At 59.5% G+C, this 18,492-nt stretch overlaps 1 protein-coding gene across 6 annotated transcripts in view; it reads left to right on the top strand.

Moving 5' to 3' along the window:
- The window catches only part of MTMR3 (myotubularin related protein 3), a 97,031-nt gene that overhangs the window by 40,691 nt on the left and 37,848 nt on the right, over positions 1 to 18,492 (top strand). For 4 of the 6 annotated variants that reach the window (XM_029049495.2, XM_029049494.2, XM_029049493.2 and 1 more), the window contains exons 3-4: positions 8,615 to 8,689; positions 12,864 to 12,937. In XM_029049495.2, coding sequence (XP_028905328.1) covers positions 12,935 to 12,937 — 3 coding nt within the window. In that variant the 5' untranslated portion in view covers positions 8,615 to 8,689; positions 12,864 to 12,934. Of the gene's footprint in view, positions 1 to 8,614; positions 8,690 to 12,290; positions 12,332 to 12,863; positions 12,938 to 18,492 lie in introns of those variants that run through there. The other 2 variants (XM_029049492.2, XM_029049491.2) reach the window with 2 other exon arrangements.

The raw sequence follows: 18,492 nt of genomic DNA, 5'->3' as shown, positions 1-18,492 counted from the left end.
CCTGACCCACAGTCGGCACTTAACAAATACCAGTATTATTATTATTATAGTTCGGTAAAGTAAAAAAAAAAACAGGGTGGCATTCGGCGCAACAAGCTGATTAGTCTTGAATCTCCCCCAGCGCCTAGAACGGCGCTTGCCACACAATAAGCGCTCAACAAATACCACATTTATGATTAAATACCTTTTTTAAAAGAAGACGGGGAGGGGGGGGGGAGAAAGGCGCACCCGGGGAAGGAGGGCCCCTCCGCCTGGGGGTCTGAGCGGAGCCCCAACTCGGGGCCGGCCAGTTCGCTCCAGTCCGCGGCCGCCGCTGCCAACTGGATCGCGGGGGCCGTGACCCGTAGCGGCCTCTCTTACGTCCCGTGGGTCCGTCCGCCGGAGCGCTTGCTGTGCGCAGAGCACCGTACTGAGCGCTTGGGAGAGCCCCGGAGAACAAGAAACGGACACATCCCTCCCAGCCCGCGACGAGCTGCCAGTGTAGCCGAGGAGACGGCGGGGCGGACGCGGCCCGGAAGGATCAGCTCACCCGAGTCGTTCCGTAGGATTTCATCGGCGGCGTCGGTATTTACTGAGCGCCTCCCGCGTCGGAAGAGCCATCCCGGGCCCCTGGGTGAAGACGGAAGAAGCAGGAAGCCTCCCTTTCCCTCCCCTCCCTCCCAAAGCTCAGCTGCCAGTGAGGCGGGAGCGGGTTTCATTCGTTCAGTAGTATTCCTTGAGCGCTTGCCGTGTGCAGAGCACCGTACCAAGCGCTTGGAACGGACAGGTCGGCAACAGATAGAGACGGTCTCTGCCCGTTTGACGGGCTTACGGTCCGATCGGGGGAGACGGGCAGACAAGGGCAATGGCAGTAAAATGAGTTTAGAGGATGACCACGGCCTAGTGGCTACGGCCCGGGCCTGGGAGGCGGAAGGACCCGGGTTCTAATCCCGGCTCCGCCACGCGTCTGCTTTGTGACCCTGGACCAGTCACTTCCCTTCTCTGGACCTCAGTTCCCTCATCTGGAAAATGGGGATTGAGACCCTGAACCCCACGTGAGACAGGGACTGTGTCCTCCCCGAATGCCTGAATCCACCCCGGCGCTTAATAGGGTGCCTGTCGCGCCGAAGCGCTTGAGAAATCCCCTGATTATTATTAATTATTATCGCCTGGTGCTCCCCTCTCTTTTGCCGCTCGGGTCCCGATGGGGGAGAGCAGGGCCACAGATGTCGCCCACGTCCGGAGATGAATAACGGATTAAAAAAAGGAGACGGAAGCCTTGACGACCCCGCAGCGTCCGCTGGGGGAGAGGGAGAAGAATGGCAGCTTGCTTTTCTCCCCCACAGGTTGTGCAATAATAATTGCGTCATTTGCGAGGCGCTTACTGTGGGCCAAGCACCGTGCCGGACGCCGGGCTAGGTACGAGGTCATCGGGTCGGACGAGGACCCCGCCCTAAATGGGGATCGCCGTCTTAAGAAGGACGGACATCTGGTCTTCGATCCCCTGTTTATTAATAATAATAATAATCATCATGTTGGCATTTGTTAAGCGCTTACTATGTGCCAAGCACTGTTCTAAGCGCTGGGGTAGACACAAGGGAATCAGGTCGTCCCACGTGGGGCTCACAGTCTTCATCCCCATTTTACAGATGAGGTAACTGAGGTACGGAGAAGTTAAGTGACTGGCCCCCAGTCACACGGCTGACAAGTGGCAGAGCCGGGATTCGAACCCATGATCTCTGACTCCAAAGCCCGTGCTCTTTCCACTGAGCCACGCTGCTTCTCTACCAGAGGAGGGGGCCGAGGCCCAGAGAAGGGAAGTGACTTTCTCGAGGTCACACAGCAGGCAGGTGGCACAGTTGGGAATAGAAGCCAGGACTCCCAGGCCCGGGCTTTTCCCACCAGGCCACAATAAAATAATAATAATAATAATGACGACGATGATGATGGTAGTGGTAACATTTGCTAAGCACTTACTATGTGCCAGGCACTGTACTAAGCACTGGGGTGGATACACACGGATCACACAGACCACCTACGGCCCGCAGTCTTAATCCCCGTTTTGCAGATGGGGGAGGTGAGGCTCAGGGAAGTGAAGTGACCCGCCCAGGGTCACACGACAGACAAGTGACCCGCCAACCAGTCGGTAGGCTTTATCGGATGCCCATTCTGGGCCAAAACGTCGTAGGTAGCGCTTGGGGGAGCCCAGCGGCGGGAGATCGATTCGGGGAACGGACCGCCGCGGCGAAATCAGAGGTGGGCTTTCGCACGGTCAAGGCGGATGGGCGATTTTGGCTGCCTGCGCTCTTTCTCTCTCTGTCCCGCCCCGGTCAGCCCATTTCCGTAGGCCCCGGGGCGGAGGAAGCACGGGCCGGGGAGGCAGGGGACCCGGGTTCCAATCCCGGCCCCGCCCGCCGTGTGACGTCGGGCGAGCCACTTCATCTTCCCGGGCCTCAGTTCCCTCCTCCGTAGAACGGGGATTCAGCACGCGTACTCCCTCCTGCTCAGACCGTGAGCCCCGATCGGCGTGCATCTGTCCCCGCGCGTCGTACACTGCCCGGCCCGTCGTAAGCGCTTGCTAAAATCCCCCAGTCGCGAACGGATCGCCACGTTTAGCCGAAGGTCGTGGTCAGAGCCCGGGGTTTGAGTTCGGAAGACGGCTCTCGGCACCTTGGCCTTTTTCCGTCTGTTCGCGGCCCGTTTTAGGAGCCGAGAACGCCGCCGCTCCTTATCCGGGACTTGCAGCCGGGCACGGGAATGTTGGTGAACGTTGCAGGAGCCCGTGGTGAAGAGAGATTTCAAGAGCTCGGAGGGAGAGGCCAGGCGGCCTCTCCCTCTGCCGCTCTTTCTTGGCCATCTCTTGAAATGGAGCCGTCGCATCGATTCCCTGCTCCCGTTGACGGGCCGGGGCCGTCGCCCCCCGCCCCACCAATGCACGTCTTTAAAGCCTCTTCACGAGCAGGAGAGACGGCGCTGCCGAGGGTCTCGAGAGCAAACGGAATTCCCCGGCGGCTACGGCGGGGTTCAGACCGCCGTCCGTGAAGCATCCGGAAGGCCGAACGCGTTCTCATTCACGCTTCAATTCCTTTCCGACCATGCCCGGAGGTTCAGACCGGATTTTCGTAAACCTCTTCTCGCCGCCGTAACCCTCCTCTTTGGCCCGCGAGCCCCGTGGGGGACAGGGAAAGGTGTGGCCAGACCTGGGATCTCCCGCGGGGCTTAGTAAGGACGCGGTACCCAGTAAGCGCTTAAGAAAACGCCCCGATTCGTTGGTCACCCTTTCGTCGACAAGGAGTCCCCCAGCCTGTAGAAGCTCTAGAGGTCGTGGGTTCAAATCCCGGCTCTGCCGCTTGTCAGCTGTGTGACTTTGGGCGGGTCACTTCGCTTCGCTGGGCCTCAGTGGCCTCGTCTGTAAAATGGGGATCACGACTGCGAGCCCCACGTGGGACAGCCTCATCACCTTGTGTCCCCCCCCCCCCCCCCCCCCCGGGCACTTAGAACAGTGCTGGGCACATAGCGAGCGCTTAACAAATGCCATCGTTATTGTTATCGCTGACGAGAAGCGGCGTGGTCTAGCGGAAAGAGCCGGGGCCGGAGAGTCAGCGGGTCGTAGGTTCAAATCCCGGCTCCACCGCCTGCCTGCCGTGTGACCTCGGGCAAGCCACTCCGCTTCTCTGGGCCTCGGTTACCTCATCTGTAAAATGGGGGTGGAGACCGTGAGCCCCGGGGGGACGGGGAGTGTGTTCAACCCGATTTCCTCGTACCTACCCTAGCGCTTAGTACAGTGCCCGACACATGGTAAGCGCATAACAAATACCACCGTTATTATTATCGTCCTCCCTCCGATTCACGCAGGAGCCCGCTGGGGGACAGGGGCTGGGCCCAGCTGACTCTCTTGTCTCCGACCCAGCGTCAGAACAGAACCTGACACCTGTGAACACTTCAGGGCCGGAAAAAAAGGAGATTTCCAGTCACATCGAATAAAACTGGAAGGTTTGGCGCACTGGAAATACGTCACCCAGGCCGCGGTAGGCCACGGAGGTGTCAAGTTAAGACGAGCGGCCCCTATCACGTTTCAGAGCCCGGCCCCCGGCCCCGCTCTGTAACGCGTAGACTCCGACTACGACAGCGACTCCTTTGAGGCACGGATTCTGGGGGCGCGGGCGGCCGTCGGGGGGCCGGGGGAACGCGCCCGAATTCGAGGGGAAGCGGGAAACCCTTTTAAAAGCAGCGACGGCAGGGGGAGTTTAATAATAATAATGTTGGTATTGGTTAAGCGCTTACTAGGTGCGGAGCACCGTTCTAAGCGCTGGGGGAGATACGGGGTCATCGGGTGGTCCCACGTGAGGCTCCCAGTCTTCATCCCCGTTTTCCAGATGAGGGAACCGAGGCCCAGAGAAGTGAAGTGACTCGCCCACAGTCACCCAGCTGACAAGCGGCAGAGCCGGCATTCGAACCCACGACCTCTGACCCCCAAGCCCGGGCTCTTTCCACCGGGCCTCGCCGGCCGGGGCCCTGGTGGTGGGGGAGGGAGAGGAGGAGGCGAGTTACTCGGTCCAGCGCGTAGAACACAGTAGGCGCTTAAGACATTCCATCGACATCATTATTATTATTATCACTATCGATCCGCCCCCAGGTAAATAACAAGGGAGGGGCGACGTTCATTTTACTTTCGAGGAAATAAGTCGGGTACCCCATCACAGGAGCAACCTGACACGGTATTATAATAATGTTGGTATCCGTTAAGCGCTTACTATGTGCAGAGCACTGTTCTAAGCCCCGGGGGAGATACGGGGTCTTCAGGTCGTCCCGCGTGAGGCTCACAGTTAATCCCCATTTTCCAGATGAGGTACCCGAGGCCCAGAGAAGTGAGGTGACTTGCCCACAGTCAGCCAGCTGACAGGTGGAGGAGTTGGGATTCGAACTCGTGACCTCTGACTCCCAAGCCCAGGCTCTTTCCACTCCTCCTCCTCATTATCATTACTGTGATATCTGTCAAGTGTTTCCACGAAGCACCGGGATCGAGCCAAGACAATCAGGTTGGAGCCTCGTGGGGTTCCCGGGCTAAACGGGAGGGAGAAGGGGCGTCGAATCCCCATTTTACAGCCGAGGAAACCGAGGCCCAGAGAAGCGAAGGGACTCCCCCGTGGGCTCGCGGGAGGCAGGCGGCAGAGCCGGGTTTCAAACCCGGATCCTCTGACTTCCGGGCCCGGGCTCCTTCCAGAAGGCCACGTGGCCTCCGCTAAATGCGGTAATTATTAGGTGCCGTACACCGGGCCCCGCGCTGGAGTCGTCACAGAGTAATCTGACGCCAACCTAGAAGCAGCGGGGCTCAGTGGAAAGAGGCCGGGCTTGGGAGCCGGAGGTCATGGGTTCGAATCCCGGCGCCGCCGCTTGCCAGCTGTGGGACCGTGGGCGAGTCACTTCACTTCTCTGGGCCTCAGTTCCCTCATCGGGAAAACGGGGATGGAAACTGTGAGCCCCACGTGGGACGACCCGATCACCTTGTATCCCCCCCCCCCCCCCAGCGCTTGGAACAGTGCTTTGCGCGTAGTAAGCGCTTAACAGACACCACCGTTATTATTATTAGTACCACTGTGAGGATGATTATTATAAGCAGCGTGGCTCAGTGGAAAGAGCCCGGGCTTGGGAGTCAGAGGTCGAGGGTTCGAATCCCGGCTCCGCCACCGGTCAGCCGGGCGACTGCGGGCAAGTCACTTCCCTTCGGTGCGCCTCGGTGACTTCATCTGTAAAATAGGGATTAAGACCGTGATTCCTCATGCGGGACAACCTGCATCTCCCCCAGCGCTTAGAACAGTGCTCGGCACATAGTAAGCGCTTAACAAATACCGACGTCATTATTAGTACTACTGTGCACACGGTAAGTGCTCAGTAAACAGACTGTAAGTTCGTCGTGGGCAGGGAATGTATCTTATTGTTATGTCGGGCTCTCCCAAGCGCTCAGTAGAGTGCTTTGCACACAGTAAGCGCTCAATCACTACAGTTGAAGCGATCATAAGGCTTCAGCCCACAGTTCCTGTTAGGGACCTCCGAGCGGTCCCTCGGGATGTCCCTTCTTCACCCCACTTTCCCCAGGGGACATCCCTTTACCCCGTCTTCCTCGGTTCGCTAACGTTCGTCGCTCGCACGTGCCGAGCTCCCTGCCTCGTCTTGTCTTACGCCGTCGAGTCGTCTCCGGCCCACGGCGACGCCACGGGCACGCCCCTCCCGGAAGGCCCCGCTCTCCCTCTGCCGCCGTTCCGGGGGTGGATCCGCGGGGTTTCCTCCCTAAAAATCCGGAAGCGGTCGACCCGAGCCCCCGCCCTCGACTCTCTCCCGGGCCGCCGCTGCCCGGCACGGGGGAGTTTCGACTGGTAGCCGCCCGCCAGCCGCCGGCCAAGCCGGGAGTGGACTGGACGGGCCTCCGCCGGACTCTCCCTCCCGTAGCCGAGACGGGTGGAGGACTGGAAGCTCTCCCTGAGAGTGAAATGAAAGGAAGACACCACCCTCTAGACTCCGAAGCCGCTTGTGGCCAGGGAACGGGCCCACCAATTCTGGGTTGTCCCCTCCCCGGCGCTTAGCACGGGGCTCCGTACACGGTCACAATAATAATAACGGCGGCATTTGTTAAGCGCTTACTGTGTGCTGCGCACTGTTCTAAGCGCCGGGGGATACAAGGTGATCAGGTTGTCCCACGTGGGGCTCACAGTTTTCATCGCCATTTTACAGATGAGGTCACTGAGGCACCGGGAAGTGGACTCACCCGAAGTCACACGGCGGACAGGCGGCGGAGTCGGGATTCGAACCCGTGACCTCCGCCTCCCAAGCCCGGCTCTTTCCACTGAGCCACGCCGCTTCTCTGTAAGTTGCTTCTGGAGCAAGGGCTCGATTGACCGGAGAAGCAGCTGGGCCCGGAGGATAGAGGAGGACCGGCCTGGGAGAAGGGTCTGGGTTCTAACCCCAGCCCTGCCGCCTGTCCGCCGTGTGACCCCGGGCCGGTCACTTCACCGGGAAGCAGCGTGGCTCAGTGGAAAGGGCCTGGGCTTCGGAGGCGGAGGTCACGAGTTCGACTCCCGGCTCTGCCACTCGTCAGCCGGGTGACCGTGGGCGAGTCACTTCACCGCGCCTCAGTCGCCTCATCTGTAAAATGGGGATTAACTGTGAGCCCCACGTGGGACGGCCTGATTACCCTGTACCTACCCCGGCGCTTAGAACAGTGCGCGGCACATAGTAAGCGCTTAACAAATACCGACATTATTACCTCACTCCTCCGGCCCTCGGTTCCCTCCTCCGTAAAATGGGGATTCAGACGGCGAGCCCCGTGTGGGACGTGGACCGCGTCCAACCGATGGCTTTGAATCCACCCCAGCGGAACCGGCGTCCCGATCCGGGCTCCGCCGCTCGCCCGCCGCGTGACCTCGGTCAAGTCACTTCACTCCTCCACCTGCAAAACAGGGATGAAGACCGTGAGCCCGGCAGCGGGACGGCGGACCGCGTCCGACCCGATCGGCCTGGGTCCCCAGCGCCTGGGACGGTGCTCGACACGTAGCAGGCGCTCGATAAACACCGTCCTCGTCGGCATCGTGTCCGTGGAAGGAGGAGGAGGAGGAGGATGGGGGAGGGGAGCTGGGCGTGGCCCCACCTATTTGAACCTGTTTCCAAACTCACTTCCTCTCCGGCGACGAGGCCATTTCCTCTCGCCTGGAAGGGTCCCGCCCGAGCCGTGTAAGACCCACGCCTGACCCTTAATCGCCCGAGCTCCGGAAGACGTCTCATTTGCCCCGCCTCGGGGAGGGTCTGTGGCAGGTTGAGAAATAAGTGAATTTGCCGCCCAAGGGTCTCCTCTTTCCGGACCCCCGAAAGATCGGTCGACGGGTCGCTCCCGGAGCCCGGGCGGGTGGCCGCCTAGGCGGAAGACTGGAGGGCAGGGCGCCGTCGGAAGGGCGCAGCGGGGAGAGACCGGAGTGAGGAGAGATCCAGGCGGCGTGGTCTGGCGGACGGAGTCCGGGTCTGGGAGCCAGAAGGACCTGGGTTCTAATCCCGGCTCCGCCGCCTGTCTGCCGGGCGACCTGGGGCGAGCGACTTGACTTCTCCGGGCCTCGGTTCCTTCGTCTGTAAAATGGGGATGAAGACCGGGAGCCCCGGGTGGGACCCGGATGGCGTCCAACCCCATTCCCCAGTGCCTACTGTTACTACCGCCGCTGACAGCGATAACGATGATGGTGTCTGTTGAGCGCTTACTGTGTGCCGAGCACTGGGGTAGATCCGGGGTAATGGGGCGGTCCCACGCGGGGCTCGCGGTCCCAATCCCCTTTCGACGGATGAGGTAGCCGAGGCCCGGAGAAGTGAAGCGGCTTGCCCGGGGTCACCCGGCCGACGAGCGTCGGGATCGGAACCCCCGACCCTCTGACTCCCGAGCCCGGGCTCTTTCCACCGAGCCACGCCGGTGGTGGTCTTTGCGGAGCGCTTACCGTGCCCTCCAGCGCCAGGCACGTAGGAGGCGTTTAACGAATACCGGAAAGAAAACGACCGGTACCAAAACTCCCCACCGTCCTCGGAGGAATCCCAAGCGGCCGGTCGGCGAGAGGAGAGAGGCACGCGGCTTTAGAGCGCGGGGTTTGGTTTCCTTTTCCAGATTTCAATGTGAGCTCCGCCGGCCACCCACCGCCTCCGGGTTGCGGGGACGGCCGCCGCCCACCCCTCGACCGCGGTAAGCCCGTCGACTGTCCGCCTTCCGGTGTCCGGGCCCCGGCCGACACCCCGGCCACCCGGTCTCCGCCGTTGACCCCGATTCCGCCGGTGGAAGCGGCCGCTTCGGCGGACGGGAATCCAGGAGGCCCCGAGACGGAGCGGCCGCGGCGAAAGGAAGATGGTTCCGCGGCGGGCCGGGTCAGACCGGACGGTTCCCGTCCCGCGGTCTGGCTCCGTCTTTCCCTCTGGGGGTCCGGGGCCGGGCGGGACCACCCAGCTGCCGCTCCCGGGCGGCACTTTTTTTTTTTTTTTACGGCATTCGTCAAGCGCTTACTACGTGCCAGGCACCGTCCTAAGTGCCGGGCACCGGCGGATCAGGTCGGAGACAGTGTCCGTCCCACGAGGGGCTCCCGTTCTCGGTCCCCGTTTTACAGAAGAGGGAACTGAGGCCCGGAGAGGCGGAGTGACTTGTCCGAGGTCACCCAGCGGACAGGTGGCGGAGCGGGGATTGGAACCCGTGACCTTCTGACTCCCAGGCTGTTCTCCATCCACTATACCGTGCTGCTTCCCGTGTGCAGAGCAAGCCGCGTGGGCTACAGAATCGGCGTGGGCTGGAGGAGCCGCGCGAGCTAGCGGCTAGCGCCTGGGAGTCAGAAGGAGCTGGGTTCCGATCCCACCCCCACCACTTCTCTGTTGTGAGACCTGGGCCAAGTCACTTGCCTTCTCTGGGCCTCAGTTCCCTCATCTGAAAAACGGGGATTAAGACTGCGAGCCCCATGTGGGACGGGGACCGTGTCCAACCTGCTTTAGAAATAATAACGTCGGTATTTGTTAAGCGCGTACTATGTGCAGGGCACTGTTCTGAGCGCTGGGGGAGATGCAGGGTCATCAGGTTGTCCCGCTTGAGGCTCACGGTTAATCCCCATTTGACGGATGAGGTGACTGAGGCACAGAGAAGTGAAGTGACTCGCCCACGGTCCCACAGCTGATGAGTGGCAGAGCCGGGATTCGAACCCATGACCTCTGGCTCCCAAGCCCGGGAACCTTCCCACTCACCTCGGCGCTCAGTACAGTGCCTGGCACGTAGTAAGCGCTTAACAAGTACCATTGTTGTTATCATCATCATTATTACTGGAGTTCTGCCGCTCCCGCCTTGCCTGGCGCATTCGTCGTTGAGGATGCCGTTACTTAGGTTTGAGAGCACAGACGTTAAAAAAGAAAAAAGGGGGGGATTTTCAATCCCTACTCACGGAACGACGAGGAAATCAGCTTGGGGCCACGGGAGAGATGGGTTTCACGGGAGGCGAAATATCTCTGTGGGGTGAGGTTGGATCTGGCCCGGGTGGAAATCGGGGGTCTGGACCAGCCCGCTCCCGCTGAGGTCGCCGCCCATTAGCCACCGGGGCTCCCTAGCCCAGGGCTCACCAGTCCTCGGAGCCGTGGCCTCGCTCCGCCGGACCCCTCCCTGACTCGCGGCCTGGGAGTCGGAGGGACCTGGGTTCTAATCCCTGCTCCTCCACCTGTCTGCTCTGTGACCATGGGCAAGTCACTCGGCTTCGCCGAGCCTCAGTTCCCTCATCTTTTAAATGGGGATCGAGACCGTGAGCCCCACGTGGGCCGGGGACCGGTTCCAGCCCGATTCGCTTGCACAGCGCTCAGCGCGGTGTAAGCCCTTCACAGATACCGCGATGGTTCCGGCTGACGGCCTCACCGGAGAGCCACGCGACCTCAGCCGGGTTTGGCCCCGGGGCGGCCCCCGAGCCTCGGGCCACCGGGACCGTCCCCGGATGGGTCGGATCTCTGGGCGGGGCGTCCCAGCGGCCCCGGAGCCGCTGTTGACGGGAAGAAGGGAATCTCATTTTCTGGAATCATTTAAATTATGGTAGCTTCGGGGTGGGGGAATGATGGATCGGGTTGCTTCGTGAGTTTTCTCGCCGCCCCGTGGCTCTCTAAATATTTTTTCGGCCTGCCTAACCTTCATAAATAGCCGACCGCGCCGGGGCTGATGATTTCCCCGAGAACCGTTCGCTTGGAGGCGGATTTCGGGGACAGAGTGGGACGTGGAAGGAGGCCCCCGCGGTCCCCGCCCGGGGGAGTTGGAAAGGAGCTCGTGAGTTGGCCGGCCGGAGCCGCGCATTTCCAGTCGGACACCCGGGAGAATCCGCAGCTCCCGGCCGCCCGGCGTTCAGAGAGACGCGGATCCGCTCAGCCGATAAGCCGGCGAGGCGGGCGGCGGGGAGGGGCGCCTGAGCCCGGGCCCGCCTCGACGGGAGCAGGGCCCCCCGCAGGCCTCTCCCTGTGGAAAACCACCGGCTCGTTGTACTGTCTCCGTCATAAATTTTGCAGAGAAACCTTCTCTCTCCACGACGGAGACCACCCGGGTGGACCCGCGGCCCCCGGCCGCGAGCGTTTCTAATTCCGTGGCGATGGTTGCCGTCGGGTTCCCTGTCGGAGCAGGAGGAGGAAGCCAAGCTGTTCCCATTTCTCTCTTCTTGTGACTCTTGGGAGGTGGGGGATTTTGATGTTTTATTATTCTTTTAAGGCCACCGATGGAGCCCGTACTAGGTGTTAAGTGCGGGGGTGGGTACAGGAGGATCGGAAAATCAGCGTGGCTCGGTGGAAAGAGCACGGGCTCGGGAGTCGGAGGTCGTGGGTTCTAAACCCAGCTCCGCCTCTTGTCTGCTGGGTGACCCTGGGCAAGCCACTTAACCTCTGTGCCTCAGTTACCTCATCTGTAAAATGGGGATTAAGACTGTGAGCCCCACTACCTTGCATCTGCCCCAGCGCCCAGAAGAGTGCTTGGCACGTAGTCGGCGCTTAACGAATACCAACATTATTATGCCTGCCGTGTGACGTTGGGCAAGTCACGTCACTTCTCTGGGCCTCAGTGACCTCATCTGTAAAATGGGGACTAAGACAGTGAGGCCCACGTGGGACAACCTGATTACCTTGACTCTCCCCCCGCGCTTAGGACAGTGCTTGGCACATAGCACTTAACAAATACCATGATAATAATAATTGTTATTATTATTAGTACGCCTGCTGTGTGACACTGGACACGTCACTTCACTTCTCTGCACCTCAGTAACCTCATCTGTATAATGGGGATTAAGAATGTAGGACGGGGACAGTGTCCCACCTGATTAACCTGTATCTATTAACCTGAATCCACCCTAGCGCCTATAACAGCGCGTAGCACATACTAAGTGCTTAACGAGGACCGTAATGATGATCATTATTAATTATTAGACGGGGCACCGTTCCCGGCCCACACGGAGCTCACGACTCAAGCGGGGGGGATGGCGGGCCTCGTCCCCATTTTGAGATGAGGAAACCGAGGCCCACGGGGGTGAAGCGGTCAGCCCAGCACTTGGCCCTTGACTTGGATTTGCCCTCTCTATTTACCCCTCCCTCAGCCCCACACCACTTAGGTACGTACCTGTCACTTACCGATATTAATGTCTGTCTCCCCGACTAGACTGTAAGCTCACTGTGGGCCCAAGTGTTTGTCTCTCTCTCTCTCTCTCCCCCTCTCGGCCTGGCTCTACGTATGGGCAGAGAAGAGAAACAACGTGGCTTAGTGGATAGCGCCCGGGCCTGGGAGCCCGAAGGTCGAGGGTATTAATCCCGGCTCCGCCGCATGTCCGCCGCGTGACCTCGGGTAGGTCACTTCTCTGGGCCTCGTCTGGAAAATTGGGATGAAGAGTGTGAGCCCTGTGTGGGACGGGGACTGGGTCCAACCTGACTGCCTTGTATCTACCCCATCTTGGCGCATAATAAGCACTGAACAAGTACCCTAATTATTATTATTGTGTGTGTGTGTGTCTGTGCATCCTGGGCCCAGCTGAATGTGTATTTGCGTGTGTGTTTCGGGGGGGGGTGGGGGTGTCTGTCTGTGCATCCCGGTGCCTGGCGGGGGGAAAGGGGTGTGTGTATGTGTGTATGAGAGAGAGAGAGAGAGATTTTCGGCCCCACCTCCGATTTGAAATGACCAGGTGGTCTCCCTGCTGGAGTTGCAGATAATCAGCGGGGGCACCGGCCAGACCCCTCCCCTATTAGCGTCCTCCCCAACCGCATCCGATCCACGAGTCCCCCTCGCCCACGCCGAGCCAGTTTACCAACGGGGACTCGTTGTCAGACCACCGAAAACGGGCCCCCGGGAGCCCCCTGACCCCTCTATCTTTCTTCTCCAGAATTCAGAGGCCGACCGTGACCTACTCTGAGGAGGAGCGAGGATCTGCCCTCCTCGTCTGGACCTCCTGTCATGGTAAGGCCAGGACGGGGGAGGCGGCGGGGGGCTTCGGGACCGGGAGGCGGCCGAGCGGCGGCGTGCCCGAGGTTCAGATTTCCGGCGTCCGCTTCCAGAGACTCGCATCTTCTGCCCCGCCCGTCCCCCTCTTTCTCCTCTCCTCGTTCTGGGCTCGGGCCAGTCACTCTCTCTGTCTGTTTTTCCTTCGTCCTCCCGATCCGTGCCGTGACTTCTCTCCTTCGAAGGAAATAATCTCCCACGGCTTCTCTTCCTCCTTTCCCGGCGCCTCCTGTTCTCTCCACGGAAGATGGAGCAGTTTCGCTCACCGAAGCCGACGGCTGGAGCGGCCGGGGCGCAGTGAATAGGGCGCCCCTCGCCGGCTCTGGTCTCAGCGGAGACGCGCCCGTCCGGGACCAGAGAGCGCGAGGCGGCCCGGAGACCTCGGGCAGTTCCCTCACACGGGTTCTCGGGCCCGGAGCCGGTCCGTCTTCCCGGCGTCGTCGCCATCTCTGGACAGAGGGAGGGGAGGGTCGCGGCGTTGGGCGGTCGGGCTGGGGCGGTGATCCCGCCGTCCCCTCCGACCCCGGCACAGCCCCAGCCGGCCTGCGTCAGTCCCGGCGTATTTCCTCGGTCTAGGCCGCCCTCGGCTCAGGCACCGAGAAAGGAAATGGAAAAAGCCAGTTCAATTTCAAGCTTCATTAGGGACCCCCGGGATTGGGGGGGGGGGGGGGGGCGGAAAATGCTTTTTAAAGTGGAGAGAGAAGAGAACAAGTCGGAGAAGTAACTTGGCCGGGTGGATTAGACATTCAGACCGGTGCAGTGGAAGAGGAGAAGGATTAAGGTCATTGATAGCGTCTCTCTTGACCGAGAAATAGCTTCTGTTTTCTCGTACGTAGTCATCCTGAGGTGTTTCCAGTGAATGGGGACGCCATCTGGTGACTTTTGCCGGTTTTTAGAAATCCCGGCTTCCGAGGAAGAGGAGCCCAGCCGAGCGGAAGTACTGAGGCAGAGCATCAGGGCTCTCGCTGCCTCAGAGTTATAGATAAAAACTCTGGGTGAAAGCTCTTCGGGTTTTTTTGTTTTTGAGCTCCAAGATGTTTGCCCTTCCTCTGTCACCAGTCTGGGCGGTGATGCCTCTTTCCAGTAATCAATCAATCAGGTGTATTTATTCAGCGCTTCCGTTTGCAGAGCACTGTTCTGAGCGCTTGGGAAACCTTCGTTCAATCATATTGAGCGCTTACTGGGTGCAGATCACTGCACTAAGTGCTTGGGAAAACATTCTTGCATTAAATCGTCTTTTTCGAGCGCTTACTGGGTGCAGAGCACTGTACTAAGCACTTGGGAAGGCATTCATTCATTGAATCGTATTCTTTGACCGCTTACTGGCCGCAGAGCGCTGTACTAAGCACTTGGGAAGGCATTCAGTCATTGAATCGTATTTTTTGAGCGCTTACCGGGTGCAGAGCGCTGTACTAAGCACTTGGGAAAGCATTCAGTCATTAAATCGTATTTTTTGAGCGCTTACTGGGTGCAGAACAGAGTACGATACAACAGTAAACAGACACGTTCCTTGCCCACAATGAGCTTAGAGTCTAGATGGGGGGAGACAGACGTTAATCGAAAAAAAATGAAATGACAGATATGTACATAAGTGCCTTGGGGCTGGGAAGGGAGAAGAACAGAGGGAGCGAGTCAGGATGACGCAGAAGGGAGTGGGAGATGAGGGAAAGCGGGGCTTAGTCTGGGAAGGCCTCTTGGAGGAGACGGGCCTTCAGTAAGGCTTTGAAGCGGGGGAGAGAAACTTTCGGATTTGTGCCGGGGGCGGGGAGGGCGTCCAGGCCAGGGGCAGGACGTGGGCGAGGGGTCGGCGGCGAGAGAGGCGAGATCGAGGCACAGTGAGAAGGTTAGCATTAGAACAGCAGAGTATAAGAGAGTCGGTAGACACGTCCCCCGCCCGCAGTCAGCTTACAGTCTAGAGCACGATGCCGCCTCTAGCTAACTTCTTCCAGACCGGCACCAGAATCCACCTCCTCCCCCGGGTCCAGAAGTGAGAAGGCAGTAATAACGGTGGGAAGTTTATTAAGCGCTTACTACGTACCAAGCCCTGTGCTTAGCGCTGGGCGAGATTCAAGGTGACGAGGTTGGACGCGGCGCCTCGCTCACTTGGAGCCCCCAGTCTAGACAGGCGAGAGAACGAGGATTTGATCCCCACGTTACAGATGAGGAGACCGAGGCCCAGAGAAACATAGGCATCAGCCAGCGTCACCGAGGAGGAGGCACGCGGCGGAGCCGGCATTGGAACCCAGGTCTTCTGACTCCCAGGCCCGGGCTCTTCTCGCCAGGCCACGCTGCTTCCCCATTTGCAGTCCGTGTTCATTTAATCCCTGGTTTGGGCCTGTGCCCGCCCTCTCCCCTGCCACAGAAGCGTCCACTTCTGGTAGCCAGAGATTCACAGTGGCCGTGCGGTCCTGAGCCAAACTGAGGCTTCCTCTTCCCTTTCCACTTGGGAAGAGGAAGATCACACTTGAAGCACAAAAACGCCTGCACGCACCCCTTTTTTCCCCACAGTTCACCAAGTAGGGGTGACCTGGAGTCATTCCTGAACTCCTTCCACCCAAAGCACTTGCCACAGCAGCCTCCACTTCCTTCCTTGATCCCCTCCAATCTGGCTCCCGCCCCCTTCACTCCACCAAAACTGCCCTCTCTAAATATCACAGATGATCTTCGTGCCAAATCCAACAGCCTCTCCTCATCCTGTTCCCCTTCGACCTCTCAGACGCCTTTGACCTTATCGACCAACTCCCCCCCCCCGGAAACATTATCCAACCTTAGCTTCACTGAAACTGTCCCTCTTCTGATTCTCCTATCTCTGGCCTGGCTGCCTGGCCCGCGGCCTCCCTGACCTGCTCTGCTTTAATGATTATAATGATAATTACCGTGGTGACCGTCCAGCACGTTGTCGGGCGGGGATTGTCTCTTTCTGTTGCCGAATTGTACATTCCAAGCGCTAGCGCTCTGCGCACCGTAAGCGCCCAGTAAATACGATCGAATGAACGTGCCAGTCACCGTTCTAAGCACTGGGTTGGATACCAACAAAATGAGGTTGGACCCAGTCCCTGTCCCACGCGGGGCCCCCGGCCTCGATCCCCATTTTCCCGGCGAGGGAACTGAGGCCCAGAGTAGTGACGTGACCCGCCCGGGGTCACCCAGCAGGCACGTGGCGGAGCCGGGACGGGAACCCAGGGCCTTCCGACTCCCGGGCCCGGGCTCGGGCCTTGAGGCCGCGCTGCCCTGGGATGCTGGGGAACAGATCCCCAGGGCGGGCCCGGCGCCGGAGAGGAATGGTGTAATTGGGTTGCCAGCAGCGGCAGGCACTGCCCTAAATTCCTAAATTCCAATTAACCCCGCTTCCCAGAATAAAACCTAACCCATAAAAAAAACACAAAGGCTTAACCCGGACCTTTATTGCCAACAATTCTGGAGGGGGGGCAACCTGAAGGGTGTGTTTTAAAACTTGCAGTGTCCTCCTATAGAATCTGAGAGAGATTGTACTTTCCCAAACGCTTAGTACAGTGCTCTGCACGTAGGAAGTGCTCAGTAAATATGACTGATTGAGGGTTTGATCTAGGCTATACTCATTCATTCATTCATTCAGTCGTATTTTTTAAGCACTTGCTTATTAAGGGCCCACTGCCGGGATGATAACGTGCCCGAAGGAAAAAACCAAAACGATGCACTCAACACCCCAGGTGGCCTTTCAGTGGGGTCGACTTGCCGGTCCATCGCAGGACACCGGACTGAGCGCTTGGGGAAGCGCGACACAACCGCAAACCGTGACCTTCCCTGCCCACGACTAGCTAAAAGCCTCGGGGAGGGAGGGGGAGAGACAGACATCAATCCAAATAAAATGACAGATAAAGACATAAGTGCTGTGGGGCTGGGAGGGCGGGGACGAGCGAAGGGAGCAAGTCGGGGCGACGCAGAAGGGAGTGGGAGGCGAGGAAAAGCGGGGCCTAGTCAGGGAGGGCCTCTTGGAGGAGATGGGCCTTCAATGCGGCTCTGAAGCGGGGGAGAGGAATCGTCTGTGGCCTTCCAGGCCTAGAAGCCGGGGGGACGGCGGCGAGACAGGCGAGATCGGCCCACAGTCCTCTAGACTGTAAACTCATTACCGACAAGGAGGGGGTCTGCTAATTCTGTTGCATTATACTCTCCCAAGCACTCAGTCCAGGGCTCTGCACCCACTAAGCACTCAATCAATACCACGAATCGATCGATGAATGCCAGGCGGGGCCGCGCCCTCGCACCGCTGCCCCAGAGGTGCCCGTGTCGGAGGCCGAATCCGGGACCGAGTGGAGCTTCGGCCCGAACCAGTCACGGCCCGGTCTTCTCTGCCTCGCGCCGGCCGAGCGCCTTTCCTCGTTTCTCCTAAACTGCCAGCTCCGCAGTTGGGGGAACTCAGTTCCTCGACGGATATTTCCGATAGGCTAAATTTCTTCGGCCGGGCCCCCTGCCAGGACGACGGCGTGCCACAAGCCAAAAAGAAAAAAAGGGCCGCGATTCCCTCAACACCCCAAGTGGCCTTTCTCTCAGAGGAACCTAGAGCACCCTCTCTGGAATCGGCTTGCGCGTCTGGTTTCTGTCGAATCGTGGTCTGGAGAAAGTCGTTGACGACGGGAGTGACGGAGGTGGGAGCGTTAAAGGAGTAGAGCTCGGGAGGTTTGCCTCTCGTGGGGTGGGGTCAGCCGGGTCGGGATTCGATAGCTTTCGGTCAGCCGATCAAGCTGCGATATGGATCGAGCGCTCGCTGTGTGCACAGCACTGGATTTAGCACTCGTGCGTTCGTTCAGTCCTATTTACCGGGCGCTCACTGTGTGCAAGGCACTGTACTAAGCGCTCGGGAGAGGACAGTAGCGTCACCCCGTGGATAGAGCCCGCGCCTGGGAGTCAGAAGGAGCTGGGTTGTAATCAAGACTCTGCCACTTACGTGCCGTGTGACAACGGTCACTTCACTTTCCCGTGCCTCAGTTCCCTCATCTGTAAAATGGGGACGAAGACTGTGAGCCCCGTTGGGACAGGAACTGTGTCCAACCTGATTAGCTCGTATCTCCCCCCCCCAGCGCTTAGCACAGTGTCTGGCACCTAGTAAGCGCTTTAGAAATAGCTCTAGACTGAAAGCTCCTTGTGGGCAGGGGACGTGTGTGTTTATTGTCACAGTGTCCTCTCCCAAGCGCTTAATGCGGTGCTCTGCGCACAGTAAGCGCTCAGTAAATACGACTGAACGAGATGCCGTTACGGTCTAGAGGAGGAGGCGGACATTAAAATCAATTCCGGTTGTCAACAGATGGACCACGGGGTTTGACTTCTCCGAGCGCTGACTTCAGTTTTGTCTGCGTCAGCCCTCCGGTTTCCGTGGTCACTTTTAGGGGGCCCGCGCCGGCGGGGGTGACAAGACTTTGAGGATACGTCTTTCCCGTGCTCGCTGCCCGTCTCGAACCCCGGGCCGACCGGCGGCCCCAATCGCGATGGCCTCAGCGACCTGGGGCCCGGACCCCCGAGGGCAAGAGTCGCTCCGC

Source organism: Ornithorhynchus anatinus, chromosome 21 (assembly GCF_004115215.2).
Source record: "Ornithorhynchus anatinus isolate Pmale09 chromosome 21, mOrnAna1.pri.v4, whole genome shotgun sequence".
NCBI lineage: Eukaryota > Metazoa > Chordata > Mammalia > Monotremata > Ornithorhynchidae > Ornithorhynchus > Ornithorhynchus anatinus.
Note: the sequence above shows the minus strand (reverse complement) of the source record. Positions and strands in the feature narration are given on the sequence as shown.